This window comes from Ursus americanus, chromosome 4, assembly GCF_024610735.1.
Source record: "Ursus americanus isolate L20-20 chromosome 4, mUrsAme1.1.p, whole genome shotgun sequence".
Lineage (NCBI taxonomy): Eukaryota > Metazoa > Chordata > Mammalia > Carnivora > Ursidae > Ursus > Ursus americanus.
Window position 1 is genome coordinate 20,280,434 of NC_142130.1, and position 21,410 is coordinate 20,301,843.

A 21,410-nucleotide genomic window follows, 5' to 3' on the forward strand; every position below is an offset into this window, starting at 1 on the left:
CCCCTGTCCTGTTTAATTTTCATACAATCTTTTAAGATTGGTTCTGCTGTTTCCATTTTACAGACAAGGAAATGGAGAGTCAGAGAATTGAAAACATTTGCCTAAAGCCTGCAGCTAGTAAGTGGTATTTGAACTCAAGCAATCTCACTCCAGAGCCTGCTATCCTAACCACGACACTATTGTGTTTCCTGCCCATCACTGTACAATTTACTGTAGACTCTTGCATATGTACATACAAATGTCCTACATCATGCACTGAATTATCCATGTAGACCACTACAGCACGTGTTATATCCCAGGGTAGTCCACTACAGTCACTCCCACTAACGTTACAATGGTCATTACCACTATAATTACAACTAACTACTGTCACTAATACTGCCACTGCCACCACTGACGTGCAAATGACCACCACCGTGGCTCCTACAGCTCCTCCTGCCACGGCTGAGCCTGGATTTTTGGGACCTAGAATTGTTTTATCCCCTTTCTCAGCCTCTAACTTAGCTTCTGGTCTGACTTTGCCTTCCCCTGCCTCTTGAGACATTACTACCTTTCTCCTAGCTCAAATGTAGTCCATGCCTCGTGATAACATCAGCTAATTTGTGTTAGCATTCTCAATATTTATTCCCCAGCCTCTAGAGTACACATATCTAAGTGAGGTACTATGTATGAAAATGAGTTGTCAACTATGACATCTTACTTACTTTCAGCCAATAATCATGGTCAACATCCTCTTGAACAATATCAATAAAATATATCTCATGTTTTAGATAGACATTTCTCCACATTTTCATTTCTTGTCAAATTTCTTTAGTATAGGTTCCTTAATAAGATAAGCTTAAGCCCGTCAAAAGATAGAATTTTAAAAAGGGGAAAATAGACATGAAAACTCTCGGTACAGTACCCGGCACAGAGGGGGTGCCCAGCAATGGTTTGTTATCGAAGTCTGGGCTTTCCAGAGAAATGTTTGAGCCCTCTGAGCAATTCCCACCGACTTGACTGGGAGCATTCCTTTTCTAGATGGGAACCTTACGGCAGTTCTCTCGACTGGCCCCACTGTGGGCCATTCTCTATATAGCAACCAAACTGAATCTTTATCAGTGTAAATCTGATCTACCATTTCCCTACATAACCCTTCCAATGGCATCCTTTTACGCTTTAAACTCAAATCCAAAGTCCTCACCTTGCCTTACCCGGAAGCCCTACATGCTCTGGCTGGACATGCGTCAGACCTGATCTGTTGCTCTGCTCTCTCTCTCAGGCACAAGTGGCGCTCGCCACTCCCTGAACACACGCACATGTTCACTTCTAAGGACTTGCGTATCTGTTCTACCTGCCACCTGAAAAAAGCTTCCCCAGGCCCAGATGCCTCCAAATGGGGATATCTCTCTGCTTGAGTCTCACACCTTCAGAGAGACCCTAAGGGCTTCCCAAAGGCCCTACCTAAAAATATCTTTCCAGTCCTCTCCCACCCCCATTCCCGCTTTGCTCATAGAACTTAATACTACTTAACTGTCTACTATAATTTAATGTGTCTGTTTACGGTCCTCTCCCCACTTCTAGAACGTAAGCTCCAGGACAGCAGGGATCATATGTTTGGCTAATATGGATTTCTACTGCCTCTTACAGGGCTTGGCACCTCGCTGGCACTGACCCCATTTTTGTAGAATGAAGGCATGATTCCAAGAGTACAGAAGAAACTGCACCATCACTAGCAAATCTTTCCCAAAGTCACTAAACTCTTCAGAGTTGCTGATGATGATCTCTGACATAATGTAGTCCAGCCTCCTTCATGAGCAGATGAGCGAATGGAAGCATGCCAAGATGGAGTGCATTCTCCTGGTTACTCTCTCAGTCTGTTTCTCCAAAGCTGCATCAAAGATTAGCAAATTCAATGGGCTGAAAAATGAGCTAACCAGAGGCACAGCATCGTTGCTGCTGGAGTGGCCTTCTCTAACTACTTACCTGGATTTGAGACTGTCAAATAGGCTCTCACTTCATTGATATAATACGAGTTTTCATCCTGCAAAACAGCAGTGTGTTAACCTTTGAGCCATCAGTTTTTGTGCTTATGATCCTGCTTTACAAAGTTTGTTTAGGCAGGATTCCAGCTATTCAATCCTTGATATGGGGATTTGGGGATATGTTGGTATGGAACCATAATTGTGTCTGAAAACTTCAAAAAAATAAATACACCACGCAATAAATAAATAAGTAATGGCTTACTCCTGGTCCCAAATTTCTCTATTGCATATTTGTTGCTAGAGCCTAAAATTCATATTCCACCAGTCCAAAGTCCCTTCAGTTGGGCCAAGTTTCTTCCTGTTAAAATGCATGTACATCTGGAAGGTGGAGAGATTGGAGGGGTATACATTATGCTTTTACTAGTAATGTATATCTTAGGGTAGAGATTCAAACTGAGACCACTCATCTTTTTTTTTTTTCTTTACAGTCAGGAAGAGCTTCGGCATTTAAAGATTGATTGATTGATTGATTGATTGATTGATTTTAGAGAAAAAGAGCAGAGGGGAAGGGCAGAGGGAGAGAGAGTGTGGAGCGACTCCATGTTAAGATTGATCTCATGACCGTGAGATCAACCTGAGTTGAAACCAAGAGTCGGTTGCTTGACCAGCTGAGCCACCCAAGTACCCTGAGCCACTGATCTTTAAGGCTACCATGGGTGGACTTCATGGGGCTCAGCAGCTCTCTGGGAAAAACCGCGTGCAAAATTTTTCATGCATTTTCCTGGGGAGGGTATCAGTTGCTTTAATAGATTAAAGGGTTCATGTCTCCAAAATGGTTAGATGGGGCCACCATGAGGAATTCTGGAAACAAATGGTTTACTCTGAGATCGCTGGGTGTTCTCTAGAAGAGGACCCCAGGAGGTTGTGTTCAGAAATATTAAGCAGTGTCCCACATTTTATTCAGGGATTGTCCTTTTGGAAAAACAAAACAAACAAACCATTACAAAACAGCTCTATAACCTCCTGAGAGACTAAGGGTGTAAAACACTAAAGGGAATTGAATTGAGATATGGAAGGGTAAGTTGAAAAAGGAGGTTTTGGGGTTTTTTAAAGTAGGCGATTTAGTTATTTGTAAACATTCATTAGAAAACTATCCACAAGGGCACCTGGGTGGCTCAGTAGGTTAAGCATCTGCCTTTGGCTCAGGTCATGATCCTGCAGTCCTGGCATCGAGTCCTGCATCCGGCTCCCTGCTCAGCAGGAGTCTGCTTCTCCCTCTGACCCTTCCCCCTCTCATGCTCTCTCTCTCTCTCTCAAATAAATAAATCTTAAAAAAAAGAAAGAGAGAACTATCCACAAGTAAGAGGTGCAAAAAACGGAAGAGCAACGAAAATCAGAATCCGAAATAGAATTACCTTTAGAAGCTCCAAGTCAAGTCATAAAGAAATTTAACAATAATAATCTTGACTACATTTAAGTCCATTTGTGTATTATTTGTATATGAAATGATTCCCTACACAATGTAAGGGTTCTAAAAATACAAACTGTTTTAGTAAGGTAACTGCTACTGATACACTCAACTCTAGATCCTATAACTCACTGAACAGCACCTACCACACACTGGCTTCTTACCTTGTGCCAGGCACTGGAGCAGACACTTCTCTGCCATGCCTTATGTAATCCTCACAGCCACTCTGAGAAGAAATAGAGGCTCACTGACTTGCCCAAGGTCCTAGCCCTAATAGGTGACAGGGGAAGGTATGACCCCCCCCCCCAGCTTCTTGTCTCCACATCTAGAATTTAACCTCTTATATTCACTCTAGACCGAACATTGCTCTAGGTCCTGGACGAACAATAAGACGTGGATCCTTCCTTCATGGTGCTCAGTCTTGGGTCTCAAAGGCAAGGTGAACAATGTGCTTGGACCATCCATTTGTTTTAGAGAGAACATCTGTGACCCAGGCCCTTCTTCGGTCACTTTCACAAACCATTTATTCAGATTATTCTTTATTTGGGGTCCTTTTTAGCATGTAAGAGACCTGTACCTCAGGGCCCAAAGTCACTGATACAAGACCCCTGCCCTATTCTAAGAGCAGAGAGGATCCACTGATGAGATTTAAGCAGGATAGTGACATGAGCATGACTTTGTTTTTTGAAATTGCATGGGTTGCAGTGTGAGATAGCTTTAAGGAGCAGCAGGAGAACAGTGGTAAGGCCAGCTCCGAGCTCCATAGGGGACCTCCTAGAATCTTCCCCTTCCTGTGGCATCTCCTTGATCTATCTTCACATAAGGAAAGGCTTTGTATTGCTACAAAGGCTTCACAGTTTACTAAGTGCATGCTTTCACCTACATTGCCCCCTTTGATCCTCACAACAGCCCCTGAGACAGAATAAATATTATCAGCCCAATCTGTAGCTGAGAACAAAGAGGCTCAGAGGAGTTAAGCATCTACCTCTAATTCACATTGTTTGTTGATGACACAAAGCAAAATCTGGTCTACAGGATCCTGCCCTACATTTTCCTCCATGGGATATGTGAGTATGGACAAAAAAATTCATTGTGCAAGAGCTTTCTTTCACATTTCATGAAATGCAGTTGTCCGTATTTAACCATCTATCGGAAACAGGGCCAGCTACAAAATTTGTGGGGCCTGCTGTAAAACCAAAATGTAGGATTTCTTGTTCAAAAATCATTGAAGAATTTCAAGAGGTGACAACAAAGCTTAAACCAAGCCTGGGCCCAGCTGACTGCACAAGTCACATGCTCATGAAGGTCCTGATAGGAAGAGCCGTTCCTGTTCCTCAAGAACCAGGGCTGTATAGGGTTAATGCCAAAAGTGAGCCCTCCCAAAGTGGATGACAGAGTGCTCACACTCACTGTGAGGTCACCTTTTGTAAGATTTTAAAATTTTATTTATTTGGGGGTGGGGGGAGAGCATGAGCAGGTAGAGAGGCAGAGGGAGAGGGAGAAGCAGACTCCTCACTGAGCAGGGAGTTGGAGTGGGGCTGGATCCCAGGACCCTGAGATCATGACCCGAGCCAAAGGCAGATGCTTAACTGACTGAGCCAACCGGGCGCCCCACTGTGCGTTCACCTTAATGACGCAACAGGACAGAGTCCAGAGCCCACACCCAGGTTTCCTTCTATTAGCCAAATGTTCCCCAGGCCTGAGCTTACGTCCATGGTTAGGATAAAGGAAAAGCATTTGTTAGGTGAACTCGCGCAAACAGAAGTGCAGGCAGATGTTTAGTTTCCTTGAGATTCTAAATTTTGTATACTTTATGTTACTGATACCAAATGAGTCTTATCTAGACAATTGTGCCCACTTTTTCTGTAGAGTTTTGGAATAGAAATAGAAATAATAGAATAGAAATAAAATTGTCTTTTTCTTTTTAAGTAATCTCTACACCCAATGTGGGGCTCGAACACACAACCCTGAGATCAAGAGTCACACACTCCACTGAATGAGCCAGCCAGGCACTCTGAAATTGTCTTTTATTTAAATTAGAACAAAGCATTTATTTTTTGACTCAGAAGTTCAGAATTTGCATAATTTGAATGGTAGTAGGACTGAAGTTTATTCTATAAAAGGGGTTGACAAGTTTGTTTATGTAAAGAGCCAGATGATAAATATTTTAGGCTTCATGGCTCTGTGTAGCTGACACTCAATTCTGCCATTGTAGCACAGAGGCAGCCATAGACCAAGATGTACACAAGCGAGTGTGGCCACGTTCCAAAAAAAGTCATTAATGGACACTGAAATTTGAATTTCATATGATTTTCATGTGCCATGCAATCTTCTCCACCACCACCAGCCATTTAAAAATGTAAAAATCCTTCTTAGGCTGCAGACTGTACATTTTTTGCTGGCAGCCTGAGTTTGGTTTGGGGCCACAGCTTGTCAACTCCCAGTTCCCAGCATCAATGAAAAACAAAGTCGCAGAGCAAATCAGTTGGTTAAAACAAAAGCAAAAATGAACTATCAGGACTTCATCAAGATAAAAAGATTTTGCACAGCAAAGGACATAGTCAACAAGACTAAAAGGCAACCTACAGACTGGGAGAAGATATTTGCAAATGACATATCTGATAAAGGGCTAGTATCTAAAATCTATAAAGAACTTCTCAAACTCAACACCCAAAATAACAAAAAATCCAGTCAAGAAATGGGCAGAAGACATGAACAGACATTTCTCCAAAGAAGACATACAAATGGCCAACAGACACATGAAAAAATGCTCAACATCACTTCTCATCAGGGAAATACAAATCAAAACCACAATGAGATACCACCTCACACCGGTGAGAAAGGCTAAAATTAACAAGTCAAGAAACAACAGATGTTGGCGAGGATGTGGAGAAAGGGGAACCTTCTTACACTGCTGATGGGAATGTAAGCTGCTGTAGCCCCTCTGGAAACAGTATGGAATTTCCTCAAAAAGTTAAAAATAGAATTACCCTATGACCCAGCTATTGCACTATTGGGTATTTACCCCAAAGGATACAAATGTAGTGATCTGAAGGGGCACCTGCACACCAATGTTTATAGCAGCAATGTCCACAATAGCCAAACTATGGAAAGAGCCCAGATGTCCATTGACAGATGAATGGATAAAGAAGATGGGGTATATGCATACAATGGAATATTACTCAGCCATCAAAAAATGAAATCTTGCCATTTGCAATGATGTGGATGGAACTAGAGGATATCATGCTAAGCAAAAAAGACAAATACCATATGATTTCACTCATATGTGGAAACAAAACACATGAACATAGGGGAAGGGAAGGAAAAATAAAATAAGAGGAAAACAGAGAGGGAGGCAAACTGTAAAAGATGCTGAACTCTTGGAAACAAACAGGATTGCTGGGGGGGGGCAAGGGATGGGGTAATTGGGTGACAGGCATCAAGGAGGGCACTTGATGTAATGAACACTGGGTGTTATATGCAACTGATGAATCACTAAATTCTACCTCTGAAACTAACATTACCTACTATGCAGTTTATAGTCTCTGCTTTCTCCTTTGATGCCCACAAAGTGAGTCTCTGCCAGATGTTTTTCTTGGGGTTCGGGTTGGCAAGTGACAAAGATCTACCATGCCAGATTCTTGAAAACAAAGTGAAAATCCTTTGTGTTCCCATCAGCATTGCCAAAAGGGGCTGAGGACCCCTAACAGCTAACTGTGGTACTTCAGCTCTTACAGTGTGTCCATGGGAACGGACCACTTGCACCAGTCCCATCCCACCCTTCAACAGATGGGATGCTGACACAGTGGCTCCTCATCGCCAGTATCTAAGAGCTTGGCAATAGCTCATCAAAGGGGCCCTAATTCCCCAAGGGACCTAAACACCCTCCTTAGCAAAGGCCCAGGTCCAGAGCAAACCAGCCAATCAACCTGCCCCGGAAGGCATATCAACGACCTTGAGGCGCAGGGTCCTCGTCCTAACTTCAGCAAAATGCATTGTGGGAGTTTCATAGTCACAGATGTTCAGGATGTAGATTTGGTCTTCAACATTAATCAGGCGTTTTTTGCTCAGCATTGTTGTGACTATGTCAAGAAACCTTTGCTCTGTATATAGCAAAGGGAAGCCAAAGAGACTGTTTCTTTAGAGCTGCTGGTCTACTTTTTGGCGGCTTGGCCAAGAGTCTCTGTGAAATTTAGATTTATTCCTTTATTCATTCATTTCCTCATCAAACAATTTGCTAAAGATACACTATGTACAAAGTCAGGACTGGGCGCTGTGAGTAAATCACAGACACGCCTTCAAGACAGCAAAATGTGCAATAAGTGCCTTAATGGAGGTCGGGAACAACCAATGGAGGGCCAGGAAACCAAAAGAAGAAAGTCTCCCAGTTTTACCTGGGATGGAGGTGGGGGCTGGGGCAGTGGGGAGACCTCACAGGCTGAAGATAATCGAGCCATCTTAAAGCATGAATGCAAAAGGGGCTGAGGGGTGGGAGGGGCATTCCAGGCCGAGGGGAAAGCATAGGGGAAAACAGGGCATGAAATAATACAGCATACCGGGGAAGCTCTAAATAGTGCACTCTGAGGGTATTCGCGTTTGAACACTGATGACAGTTCTCTGAAGTCTCTAAGTTAAAAGCGCTCCAAATACCCCTGCAAGGCTCTGGGTAAACCCCAGGGCGGTGGGCAGCATTCGCTTTCCAGACCTTGGCTGGCCAGAACGCTGCCTGGCCCAGTGTCCCCCCAACCAATGATCTCTCCCTTGTCCCATCCTTGAGTCAGGGGTGGAAGCCTTGAGCTGCCCTGACAGCCAGGGGTAGTGTTGCGCTGGAAAACTAAACTACACAAAGTTACTGAACGATGTTCTACGACCAACTACCCTAGCAGGGAGGGAGTTGTGGGGGTGGGGGGAGGGAGGTCTATTCGTCCCGCACCTGGAGAGCATTAACAACTTTCGGTTTGTCACCTTAATCAAATGAGACGCTGACATGGAAAGGTGTTCAGTTCTTTAAAAAACGAAATAAGAGAAATGAGACAAGAAACCCACCTCTCCTAAAGCCACTATGGGCCAGACGTCACACTCAGGATTGCCATGTCCACTAGCCTGATTCACCTTGACAGCAGCCCAACAAAATAGGTGGTGGTTGGCCCCATCTTACAGAGGAGCGAACAGGCTCAGAAAGAGCTAGAGACTTGTCCATGGTCACATAGAAATGACATGGATAATTTAGGTCTCCATTGAACAACGTCAAGGGACAATTTGGGAGGCAGACTTTTCTTTACATTTCTGTCATTGGCAGTATTTCAATTTTAAAAATTACATATTATTGTCCATGATTTGAAACCTGGAACTATAGCCTATATTTCCTTTATTTTCTCCCATAATGTCCAGCTCAGTGTTCAGGACACGGTAGATGCTCAGGAAGTTCCTACTAATAAATTGTTAATTCAGGCTTGCTCACCAGCATCCACTTACCATTCTCCAACCTGGTTCTCATTTGTAATATTTATGAGGTCATAACTAACAAAAACTATTTTCCAAGACTCTCTTTTTCTCTAGAATGGTGCTTCTTGACCAGGAGTGATTTTTCCCCCAGGGGACATCTGGCAATGTCTGGAGACATTTGGGGTTGTCACCAATGGGGCTGGGTGTTCTTACTGACATCCAGTAGGTAGAAGCCAGGGATACTGTTCAGTATCCCACAAGGCACAAGATAGCCCCCATCACAGACTTATTTGGCCCCAAATATGAATACTGTTGCTGTTGAGAAGCACTGGTCTAGAGAGTAGCAACATTTTGAAAAGTGGCTGACAGAATTGCGAAGCCTTTCTCCTGTAGAAGAAACTGGATGGCTTTCCTGCCTAAATGCATTTCACACAGACCACCTGTTAGGGCAGAGCATCCACAGACCAAATCTGGCTTACAACTGTGTTCTGTTTGGCCAGCTTTGTTCAAGTTTTCAAAAAAAATGTGTTGCCAACATTTAAAAATAAAAAGATCTGGATTTCTGCCTTGTCTTGAATGGTCAGAAGATCTGACAACACTGGTTTCTTGTGACCACCTGAGAGAGGTGATATGTAAAATATTCAACAACGGACATAGTAGGGCAGCAGCCACTCAGAATGTACACCCAGTCACCCAGAATGAATGTCCACCATAAAAGACAGTGACAGTCCCCAGGGAGGGATGCCAGCCCAGCCACTGGCACCACCAGCCAGAGCTGAGGAGTGGCTGCCCCCTCTAGGGAGGACAGGCACTCCCCACCCCTGCCTCGTGTCTCTTCTCTTCTGACGCTTGCCTCTGTCATCTCATTCTCCAAAGTTTTTCTTACGCAGACTTAATGGGAAGATGAAGTCTTCATCAAAAGTGGGAAAATAAAAAAGAAAGACCACCTGTTTCAAGGGAAAAAATTTTTCCTGGCCTACTTCTCTCCTTAAGTTTTATACTTAACCCCTGTAATCTTTGAATTTGTGGTCACTATTTCAGCTTACACAAGTTCTCTTTTAAAATGTGGAACTTCTGAAGAACTAAGGCTGATGGGAACTTTTACTCTCTGTAAGGTTCTTTGCTTCCCTCTTGTTGTAGAGCTAAGGTAGGTGCTTGAGGAATTGGTGGTGGGGAATGAAATGAGTACGGTGACTTTGGTTGGCAGGGCTCAGGCAAAGCAGCTATTGCAAACTTGGGGCCACGGAGAGTGACTCTCCTTGCTCCTTCCAGAAGGTGGGTGAAGGGAGAAAGGCCTTGCTGGTCCTTCTAGTTCTATCTCAGTACTCATTTCCTGCCCATACCTCTGGAGGTACAGAGATTTCTAAAAAGGCAGGGGTTCAACCCTTGGGTGGAGTTTGATCAAACAGAATCCAGTCTGAAGGCATTGGAAAGGAGACAGAGGAAATGAGCAAAAAGAGACGTTGAAAGGTGCCAAAGAAACTCCTGCTTGTGGGCCTGCCTAAGGCAATGACCACTGTGTGCTACAGACAAACCCTGGAGTTGAATGCCTTCCTTCCAACAGTTACTCACACAGGCAGTAGTCTGGGTGGGATCAAGCCCTGAACTAAAGCATAGATACTTATGCCTGTACCCTCTGCTCTTTTGCTGACATGACTTTAAAAGAATTCCTGACCCCACTGTAGGTTAACCTCAGTTGTCCAGAAGTAGAGCACATATTCTTTCCAGAATGTTCTTCTGGGGTGAGAGAATATGTTTTTCCCATTTGATACTGAAAGAAAACCCCTGACTTCTCAAGAGCATCTCTACCTTAAGGAGAACCGTATGCACAGGAGGATAAAGCCTTCGACACTAAGTTAAGAACATCAACACCCTTTATTGAACATTGTTATGTACCAAGCATGGTGCAAGACAGTTTACATATACCACTTCTGATCCTCCCAAGTAATTATTTCCATTTTATAGGCAAGAAAACATGCCCCAATTAGTCCAAGATCATGTAGCTAATCAGTGTTATGGCTGAGAGCCAGTCTTGACTTGTTTCACGCCAATGTCTACGCTCATTACTCTCCAAGTTCTGCTACCCAAAACCCCTTTAACTTCAGGGGTCACATTCAACAAGTAGGAAGAAGGCCCATACCAAGTCCCAGCTGCAAGGGTCATCTCAGAACCTGCTCCCCAGATCTTACTTGGCCTATTTGAACCACACTTTGGGAGAAGCAGGGACAAGTCTCTCCTTTGAGAGTGGGATGACCAACGTTGTATCCCCAAGACATATACCCACTTGAGTCACTGTAATCATAGCTACTGGCTCTTGAACATCTACTTTCCAAGTACTGGACAATGCTCTTTACAGAGGTGATCTTTAATTTCCTTCTCCCATTTCTCAAGTGTTCAAATAAAGCTCAGACAGGTTAAGTTGCTTGCCTGATGTCACAAGAAGAACAAGTGACAGAGTCAAATTTCAGCCAACACTCTCTGACCTCATGTCCATAGTCTTTCCACTCCACTCTGTTGTCCATCCCTTTTGTGATATGGTCTGGAGAACCCAGTGCCCGGTTAGGCCCTGAATCCTGCCTGCCACAGTTGGAAAGAACCCATTGTGACATTTGGTTTTGGTCTGAGAATAATCCTGTTTCTGTGTGACCACCGGGAATTTCAATGGGTCTGTTGATCTGTATAACTTCCTCCTTTGGGTGGTTTGCAAAGGGCACCTGTGGCTGGGTTCCCCAAGGCCAAGTCTCCCCTAAGAGGCACTGAAGCCCTTCTTAGGCTGCATGGAGGAGGCTGAAGGGGTTAGGAGGCAAACATAAGATGTCGACACTTCCCTCCTCTCCATCTCCATGCCCTTCATTCTTATCAGGGAATATCTCAAAAACCTCTGAGATCTGTTTCCTTTGGAACTTAAAGTGAAGTGTGGGGTTGCACCACTGGGCCCCAGGGTGAGGGAAGGGAAAGCGATGCTAGAGCCAGTTTGTATGAAGGAGCTCAGCCCTCACCTTCGTAAATGTGAAATTCACAAATCCGCCCTGGAAGTTCAAGAGAAGGTTGGATTTTCGGAAGCCACAGTTCCCAGAGGCTTGGGTTGCGTTGGGATCAATGTTGAAGTATCTCTGAGGTGAAAAAACCTAAACCAAATAAAATAGATCAGATCAATGAGATATGGAAGAAAACTCTAGCTAGGGAACCAGGAGCACAGGCTAGTAAGTGATCCTGAAACTCAAGTCTAGTGCGTGTTCACTTGAAAATTTCCAAGTCCCCAGAAAACACTTCTCACTTCCAAACTGCTATGTTCAAAAGATTTTTTTAAAGAAGGAGTTCTTCCACAGAAAGAATTCCTCAATAGAACATTTGTAGCCAGTCTATTCCTGATACCCTGCATGGAATTTAATTTTTATTAAACGTGTTACAAGGTACTACAGGAAAGATCTTGCTGCCTAATGTACTTCTGTTTCAAATGAAAACCTGAATGTGGAAGTTTCATAAAACTTCCACAAAAGAACGTATTATTTTTGTGATGATTCCTTTAGTAAATCAAATAATCTTAACCCCACCCCTACCCCTTCTAATCTTCTTGTTAACCTGGATTTTTGATACTAATGTCACAGCCGGCTGGAACCATGGAGACCATAGAAGCCAAACCCCTCACTTCACAGGACAGTTGCTGGGGCTCAAAGTCATCAGGAGGGGTGGGGCCGGGCTGGAGGCAACATGGAACACACCCCAACGTTCTGCCCATGTTGGCTAAAAGTGAGAGGTGTGCAAAGTGACAATTTTGGTGCATGCCTTCTGCTAACTAGTCACTATCAGTTTCTATTTTTATATGTATTCTAAAACAGATTCATCTTTTAATGAAGCACCTTGAAGAAAGAGGAGCTTGCAGCTGTTTATTTCATTAAAAGACACAAGATGCAGGGGAATGTCTATTCTTAGCAAGACACACTGCACTCACACTTCTTTAAGGCAGTGTTACAGTCCTATGGCCCCAACTTACCGACTCTGTCTCTTGAACCATTAGCTCTATCCCCATCTCTGCTTTGACACAGAGCCTGCTTCCATTTAGAACTTGATAAATTCCAGTCTTGGCTGACGAAGGCCGAGGTGCAAGAGTGGGTCTGGAAGCTGTGGTGGCAGGCGAGGCCGTTTGGGTGGTATTGTGTACAGCTGTGGTTGGGCTGGGGGCATGACTGGGTTGAGCAGACTTGTGACTGGTTGTGCTGTTATGTGGTGGGGTGGACAAAGTTGCTGGAAGGGCGGTCTGGTTACTGGGTTGGGTGGTTTTCCTAGTTGTGGGGCTGATAGTGGATGGGCTGGTTCCTGTCATATGGGTCACTGGAGGGATGGTGGTTGGCGGTGAACCTGGGGCTGCACTGGGGCCGACTGTAGCCTCAGTGACTGGCGCAGCTGTGTGTGAGTTATTGGGTGTGGCCAAGGTTGTGATTAGGCTGTGGGCTGTTGGGTTGGTAGTTGGTGTGCTGTTTGTAGTTATCAAAGAAGTTGTTCCTACAGTTTTTGCTGTTGTGTGTGTGGTTGGGGGCTCAGAGCTGGAGGTCGGGGCAGCTCTTTGAGACGTGATGTGACCATCCATTGATCCTGCTGCTAAAGTTTGGCTAGGGACTTGGTGAGTTAGTTGCAGGAAAGGTTTTGCTGGGGCCTCTACTGTTGCTGCTGTTGTAGGTGGGTAGTCCCTTGTTTCTGGAAACACATTGGCTCTCATTTGACTGCCATAATGCAAAATCACTGCAAATTAAGAAACAAAAGTGTTACCACACTAAGAATTCACATTGGTGAGTCCTTCCCCTACCTCCATTTTAATGTCTCTTCACTACAAATTAACATGCATTTCTGTATTTACTTTTCTCTTTGAGATAGTTACTTTATTGCCTTCATATATATATACACTCAGAAATGTGATTGCTGGATCACATGGTAGTTCCTTTTAATTCTTTTGAAGATAAATAGGATTTATTTTATTATTTCCAAACATGCCTATTTACTTTTAATGAGGAATATGCATATAGTTAGAGTTGGGTGAAATTCACAAGGCTGTAACAATGAAGATGACCAAAGATTCTACCACAAGACCACAATTTAAAAGTTTGGGTTGCTCCCATGTTTTTTACAGGGTTGTGATCATACTGCAGATATTCTCCTGTGTCCAGCCCCCTTGTCTGTACGGGGTGTGACACTAACACGGCAAAGTGGTCGTGCTTAGCTAGATATCTAAGTGTGGATGCCCCTTCATTCTCCATCTTCCCATGAGAATCCAGACAGTTCCGGATAACAAAGACTTACACAGAGTTGTGTAGTTTGCATACAATCATACAATCCTGGGTTTGAAAGGGGTCTTAATGATCATCTAGTCCAAACCCTAATCTGATGTGTGAATTGTACCTACGAATATTTGCCACGTGTTCATCCAATTGATGCATAATTACCTCCAATGATGGGAGATTCGTTTCTTTTATTTTGCAGTCGGTTTTTGTAAAGCTAGACCAGTTCCTGTCATTTCTTCACTTCACCTTTTGAACGGCCCAGGCTTTCTCACGTAGGAAAGAAAATTAAGCCATAATTGCTCTGATGAATCTGGTGGGCTGTCCTTCGTAGTTCGCTTAAAAGCCAGCTCTTCAAAGAGTCTTCCCTGACATCCTTATATAAACTAGCTCCCCACCCCACAATTCCCCATCACAGTGTTATACTCATTGCTTGCACTGCACAAATCACAACTTGTAATTATATAAGGGGATGATATTAACATATTTAATAGTAAGCCAGGCCACACAGTGTGTACCAGCAGAATGATAGCCCTGATTATATGTTTATTTATTGGCTTATTTATGGATTGTGCATCTCTCCCACTAGATTAAAAGGAACCTCAAGGTGGAGATGGCGTGTATTTTTTTCACCACCACTACTTATGCATAGAAAGTGTTCAGTGCATCTGAATTGGATGAATAGATAACTGGATGGGTAAATGAGGATGATAGCATTGTAGACCTTCTAGGATTATTGTAAGGCTCAAACAAGTTGGTTTAAGTGAAGTCTTCCTAGACCATCAAGCATACCTATAGTGTGTGTTATTGTCACAGGTTCTCTCCTGGGACATTTCTTAAGGGTGGAAGGCCTCTGACTCTTTTTCAACCAGAAAAGTTCTGTTCTTGCCTCTTCCCAAGCACGTAGAAAATTGGAAAACTAAGAAAATGCAAATGATGTTCCTTGAGAGTTTATGATCAGGCACACTGAGAGATGGCTCTGTCTCTTCAATGTTGTGGTTTCACTGTATTTGCCCATTGTATTTACACTTACTGAGCTGGAGCTCCCCAGTGCTGGCCAGTGACTTGGGAAAACATGAGTAAAAGGGAAAGCAGATCACTCTATGCTGGTGTTTAGAGTCCTGAATTTCACATCTAATCAAAATCATCCATAAACTCCTTTACTGTCTCCCTCTTTCATTCATTACATTTCTAAGTGGTTACTTTTCCTATAATAATAGCAATGAAATGTCTAAATTATTGGACACTTACTACATGGCAGGCCTCAGGTCAAGGGTCATCTTTCACCCCCTCTTCTTAGAGACCCTCTGATGGGTTCTATCTTTATCAACCTTTCAGATGAGGAAACTCAGGTTTAGAAAAACCCCATCAACTTGACCATAATCCCACAGCTAGTATATTCTGGAGGTGAGACACCTAGTAAATTTTGGAGGTGAAACTTGAGCCCCTGTCTGAACCAAAGCCTGCCCTTTGATTTGGGGTGGATGGAGGTGGTTACACATCACTGGGAAGAATGGTGAGAGAAGAGACAAAAGCAGAGAAGAGAATAGCAGGGTGCCTCTCCAGGGATGCCAAATTGCCAGATCCTCATAATGCTGGTCTTTGGTGAGGCTTTCAAAAGCTTATATGATAAAATAGTGATTATTTTCCAGAAGAAAAGTTCTAACTTCAAGCTCAGTAGTAATGCTTATGAATTATTTCTGCATAGCTGGCTTGAAAAATGAGAAAGACAAAGCACCAGTTCAAATTGCTTTGAATAACCTTTAAGAAAGGCTTATTAATGACATTAAGTTATGTGAGACTATTACTAAATGGTCTTTTTTTGTATCTAAAATGTTCATTTGGATAATTCAAAATGTATGATACTTGAGAATTGTGGATTTTATGGGCTGTTAAGTTTCCTTTGTAAACCTTCATAAAATCACTGTATGTGGAAACTTCATGCCTACACTGTAGAACACGGAGCAAGATTTTTCCTTTCAAGATTGTTATGAAGGTTGACAGTTGTGGAATATTTATTTTCACAATTCATTTGGCCTAAACCTGACTTGCTGGTTCCTCCATCATGACCCCAACAAAAACTCCATTAGGTTTATACTATTACTATGAAGAAAGAGAATTCACTCGCAGATGTACTCTCCAGGAATATCTTGTAGTGGTAAGCAAAGATTGCTGTAGAGAACTCTAGGAGACTGGAAACCACTTTCCTTTTGTTCCATTCAGATCAAAAGGATCATTAGATCCTTCATAAAATCTCACTGTGCACGGTTTATGCTTATGAGCTAAAGCAAACCTTTCTCAACTGAGTAGAATATCCTCAACTGAGTAACACACCCTCTAAAAGGGGGCGTTTTCTCATAATGTAATGAAAAGTCCTCTCTTAGTAGTGATAAATGAACTCAAACAAGGGAGGAAAAGCACGTTGCGTTCATGAATGCACAGCCTCCCAAACAAGACAAGATGACTCCTGGTACCCATCAAGATATACTTGGGGTACAGGAAGTATTTGTGGGGTGGCTGGAGGTGAGGGCAGTCATGGTGTCTTGATATAGTGTGTGGCTTTGTGGTAGGCAGAAAGCTGGGCCAGCAGGAGGCTGGACCAAAATTGTCAGATTGTATTACAGATTGGACCAGAGTGTGTTCCCAGATAGAACTGGGAAATATTGTTCTAATAGTCTTTTCCTTCCCCTCTGCGGCTTCTCTCCTCCCCTTCCCATCTCCCTGTAGAAGTGTGGGGTATAAAAGATGGGCAGATAATTAGATGGAAAACTGACAGGAGTAGGTATGCCGTGCATTATAATACATTCTAGAAAGTTCATATGATAGGTAGTTCATAGAAATAATGCTCTGAAAAATATTTTATAAAGTCTATGTATATGACCACACATATATGACCAATCTTTGTCAAAATTGGGTCACAGTTCTTAAACAGGACCTTTGACTCTGTAAAGGTTTAGTTTAAGTTCACCAGTCTGTCTGAGACCCACAAAGAGAGCAGTGGGCAGAAGCAAGGGCAGGGCTAGCTCAGAATCCGTCTCAACCCTTCCTCTACTCAACACAGCCCAGGGGTTCACCTGCTGATTTGTCAAGCCTACACCCCAAATCCCCTGTTGTCTTCTCTCCAGGATTCAGAAGACTCCGTAAACAAGTACCCCAGAACCTAGACCCATTGCTTGGACTCCTCTAGATGATGAGCTGCAGGAAGAGGTTGGAGAAGGTTTGGATTCCCCTACAACCCACAGAAGGAGCTGAGAGATGACTCACCAGCCCAGCCCTGGGAAAGTCAGAGACCATGCAAGGGCTTTTTCTCTAGGTACTTTCCGGATGGCTGGTCCTTCCCAAATAGCCTTTGTTTGGTTTCCCTGCCACACCCAATTCAACAGATATGTAGGAGCTTCTTCTGAGCCAGGCTCCATGCCTGGCACTGGGTCTTTGTTTTCAGGGGCTCAAAGCCTTGTGAGGCAGACACATAAGTGGACCACATTCCCCCGTGTGACAAGCGTTATTATAGAAGGGGGCCCTGAGTACACAAGGTGGAGTGGGGCATCCAACACCAAGACAAATTCTTTAGGCAGACAAGAAAGTAAGTGGTATCCCAGGTAGGGATACAAGGTGTTCAGAGCCTGGTAGGTCTGGAGAACAGCAAGGGGGTAAGCATGATGGGAACATAAGGAGGAGGGAGGTGAGGTGAGGGGCCAGCTGGGAACAGGCCTGACAGGTCTTGGAGGCTGCACTTTGTCTGCAGTTGGGAACACAGGTGCTAAGTAAATGGAGCCCCCTGGCCACACCCAGGGGCAGGGAAATGAATTTTAGCCCTCAAATACTTTCTCTGACACCTCTCTAAGGAGCTGAAGCAGCCCCAGCTAGGTGCAGCAGGAAGACTGTTTCTGGATGTGTGAGGCAGCAGGGGTGGGCCCTTAGTAAGATGTTTACAGTTTCACAATTCAACCTCAATCTTTTAGGAAAAAAATATAAATCTTACCTCTGTTACTTTCTGTGGGACTTGAGATTCAAAGAGAACCCTCATACAGAAGTGGCTCCAGCCCCGTGGCACAGACTGCTGGCTAACTACTCCCAAATCCAGCCTCCCCTTTTTCCTTAGTAACAGAACCACAAATTTAAGCTGAGCTCTTGCTGCCTGGAATAAAGAACCCTACCTCCAAGACTCCTTTCCAGCTGGGTGGGAATGTGCGACTGCATTTGAGCCAGAACAGTAGAAGTGTTAGGGTTATGTGGGCCTTCCCGGAATGCTGCTTGAAGGGGGCTCCATCACCTACGTGACCTCTCTATTGCCTTTCTGCTTTCCTTTTCAAACCAGCCTGCAACTTGTATGTGATGGCTGGAGCTCCAGCAGACATTTAGAACCATGAAAAGACCTTGCAGGTGGGAGTCACACATAGGATGGAGAGTCCACAATAATGAGCTCCCACACCGGACCTATTACGGATTCTTTTGGACTCGTTTTCACATGAAAGAGAAACACACATTTATCTTGTTTATTTTGCTCTTATTTGTGTATTAGGAGCAGTTGAATCTAAACGTAACTGATACAAATTTAAATCCCCTCATTTTGTGGGGGAGGAATTTGAGACCAGGGCAGCAGAGTGAGTGGATAAAGATTACAGAGCTAGTTTACCTAGAAGCTATGTCTCTCCTACCAACATGTCCGATGGTTTCTGCTCATCTCCAATTCCACAAGTATGTCTTGAACCTCTGTGTGCAAGGCCCTGAAACCAGGCTTCCTGGATGCAAAACTCAGGGCTGCCACTCGCTAGCTGAGTGACCACGAGCAATTTGTTAACCTGCCTCAGTACCCTCCTCTGGAAAATGAGGGACCCTTCACACACTTCGTTCACTCGGTCCACCCTGGAGAATCCGCAGCTCAGGGAGGAGAGGTCAGTGGAGGTATTTCTTCTCCACCTTCCCGGGAATTTATTGAGCGCTCACTGCATTTCTGAATCTGCCAGTCATCTGCTCATAGGTCACTGAGGGTGACTGCTAGACTGAGATCTTTTGCTTTTTTATTAGCTTAGATTTCGCCTTTTGCCTCCAGAAGAATGTGGAACTCTATTTCTGAAAATGTGGCAGAATTAAAACAGCCAGGATTAGGCTGGCCTGACCCTCACCCAACTTTCCTGACAATTCATGTCACAATCAAGTGCCTCTGCATCCCCCCATTGAGCGTGTAAGCGGGGCCACGTGGGTGCCTCACATATTCAACTCAGTGCCTCTAGAAGGGATTGTGAATTAACCAGCAACTAGGTAACAGCACAAGAGGACTCAATATCCTAGAGAGAAAATGCTTGTGAAAGCAGGGGGTGGGCACAAAAAATAATCATTAAAAGCCCAGTTTCCCAGACAGCTTCTCTGACCTCAAGTATAATAGTAATTTTTTTTTAAAAAAAATCTTGACTCCTTGGCTTACCCCTCCCTGAAATGGCACAATTTGCCAGACTACATCCCATTCATCTTCACAGTTCACTGTTTCTATAATGTAAACATAGCCCTTCTGTTTGAGAAAAACAGGAAAAGCAAGGCATAATGTGCTTAGCAAGAGCCCCGTTTCTGAAGTCTGGCTCAGGTTTCCATCTCTTAAATCTAAGTGATTTCCAAAACTCTCGCTGATAAGGTGCCCAGAACCCATTCGGGAACCAGGTACCGTGTCACTATCTTCTGGAGTTGACATCTACTCTGCCTCATGGAAAACAAGTCCAAACTGTGAAAGCCCTTGGGAAAAAAATGAAAGTATGCCCCATGCATTTAAGGTAATGAGGGGGTATCCCAAGCCAAATACCCACAGTAGCTGAAACCGTACAGCGATCTCTCCGGTCTGTCCTGTCTCCCCTTGGACCGTGGCACTAGAATGCATTTGAATTGAATAGGACCAGAGGTAGCAGGGTCACCACGGAAAGCCACGGGTGTCACTCACCAGCCAGGGACAGGAAGAGCACCACCATTGCAGAGAGCCGCCAGGGCATGACTGGGGAGCCAGAGACCACCGCTGCCTCACCAGGAGCTGGCTCTGCTGCTGCTCAGCGGCCACGCTCAGCCCCTCTCGGTCTTCTCAGTAGCACGAGGTGAATTCCAGGGCAGGCTCCAGGAACAAAGATACCTCTCTTTGCCCCTTATTCATTTGTGGCAGAGAAACCAACGTCACTTTCATTATGACAAGTAGCTGAAATGCCCTCCTGAGGTGTAGGCTGAGTGGGGAGGGAAACCAGAAGTGGCCCTTGTGTGAAAGCAGCCACTCTCACCTCTGCCTTCAGTGTTTGCGAGGGGTGGGGAACACCCCTCCCCCTACTCCAGCCGAGGTGAAGGGCATCTGAGACCATTTCCCCACAAGAGATGGAGGATCTGTGGCGGTGCCAGCTTCCTTCTCTCAGAAGCTGGGTCTCCATTTTTCTTTAAGATCTTGAGTACCTTTCTCTCAGCCAGGAGAAAACCAACCCCTCAGTCATGAAGGTGAGCAGGAGTCTGAAAACTCAGTGGCAAGAACACTGTCTCCGTGTGTAGCCACAAAAAGTCTGAGGTAACCCTGCTTTATGCCCATGGCCACCTCACCTTGTGGAGACCATAAGGAGTCCGAGCTTAGGAGTCAGGGAGAGCCGGGTTTGAATCTGGTCACCAGTTGTATGACCTTGGGTAATGTTTTGGAGCCTCGGTTTCTTCTGCTGTTTAATAGGGATGATATTGCCTACTCCTGGGTAGCTTACCTGGAACACACAAAAAAACCCTCAATATCTTGGAAAAGCAACCTTTCCATGTCCTATCTCCTTCCTCTACTAATCAGACAGAATAATGATGGTCTATCTCTTAGGACTGTGAGTCCCAGTGAAGAATACACATTTAGGAAGTATATTAGGATACTCTCCTGATTCCTAGGTTTAGGGCTTTCAGCTTAGTCTCAATTTCCTGAAAAACAACTTAGGCTAGCTACAATGATTTGATCTTACTATGTTCCTCTAAACACTCCAATCAAGCAAATTTACCAAAGTGAGTAGTGTGTTTCCAAATTGGATTTTTATGGTGGAAGGTGAAGATTAATGTGTGTCAGTTGATCTAATTTTAGCAACTACCTGCATAATATTCTGGCCAATTTATTCTACAGACAATAATTAAGCAGAGAGTATATGCCAGACACTCTTCTTACTCCATCTAAGTCCTACAGCCACCCTATCTGGGCACTGTTATCGTTGCCGTCTCATTTGACAGATGGGGAAACTGAGCACTGAGAGGTTAGATGACCTGCCTAATCACTTA

General features: G+C 44.2%; 1 protein-coding gene across 5 annotated transcripts in view; it reads right to left on the bottom strand.

Annotated features, from left to right (window-relative positions):
- LAMP3 (lysosome associated membrane protein 3) overlaps window positions 1–20,315 on the bottom strand; it is a 34,122-nt gene extending 13,807 nt beyond the window's left edge. For 2 of the 5 annotated variants that reach the window (XM_087861428.1, XM_087861427.1), the window contains exons 1-4: window positions 20,080–20,312; window positions 12,872–13,617; window positions 11,877–12,005; window positions 1,966–2,023 (exon numbers count right to left, since the gene is read on the bottom strand). In XM_087861428.1, coding sequence (XP_087717554.1) covers window positions 1,966–2,023; window positions 11,877–12,005; window positions 12,872–13,617; window positions 20,080–20,128 — 982 coding nt within the window. In that variant the 5' untranslated portion in view covers window positions 20,129–20,312. Of the gene's footprint in view, window positions 1–1,965; window positions 2,024–11,876; window positions 12,006–12,871; window positions 13,618–20,079 lie in introns of all 5 variants that reach the window. The other 3 variants (XM_045776686.2, XM_087861429.1, XM_087861426.1) reach the window with 3 other exon arrangements.
- Window positions 20,316–21,410: the final 1,095 nt, after the last annotated feature.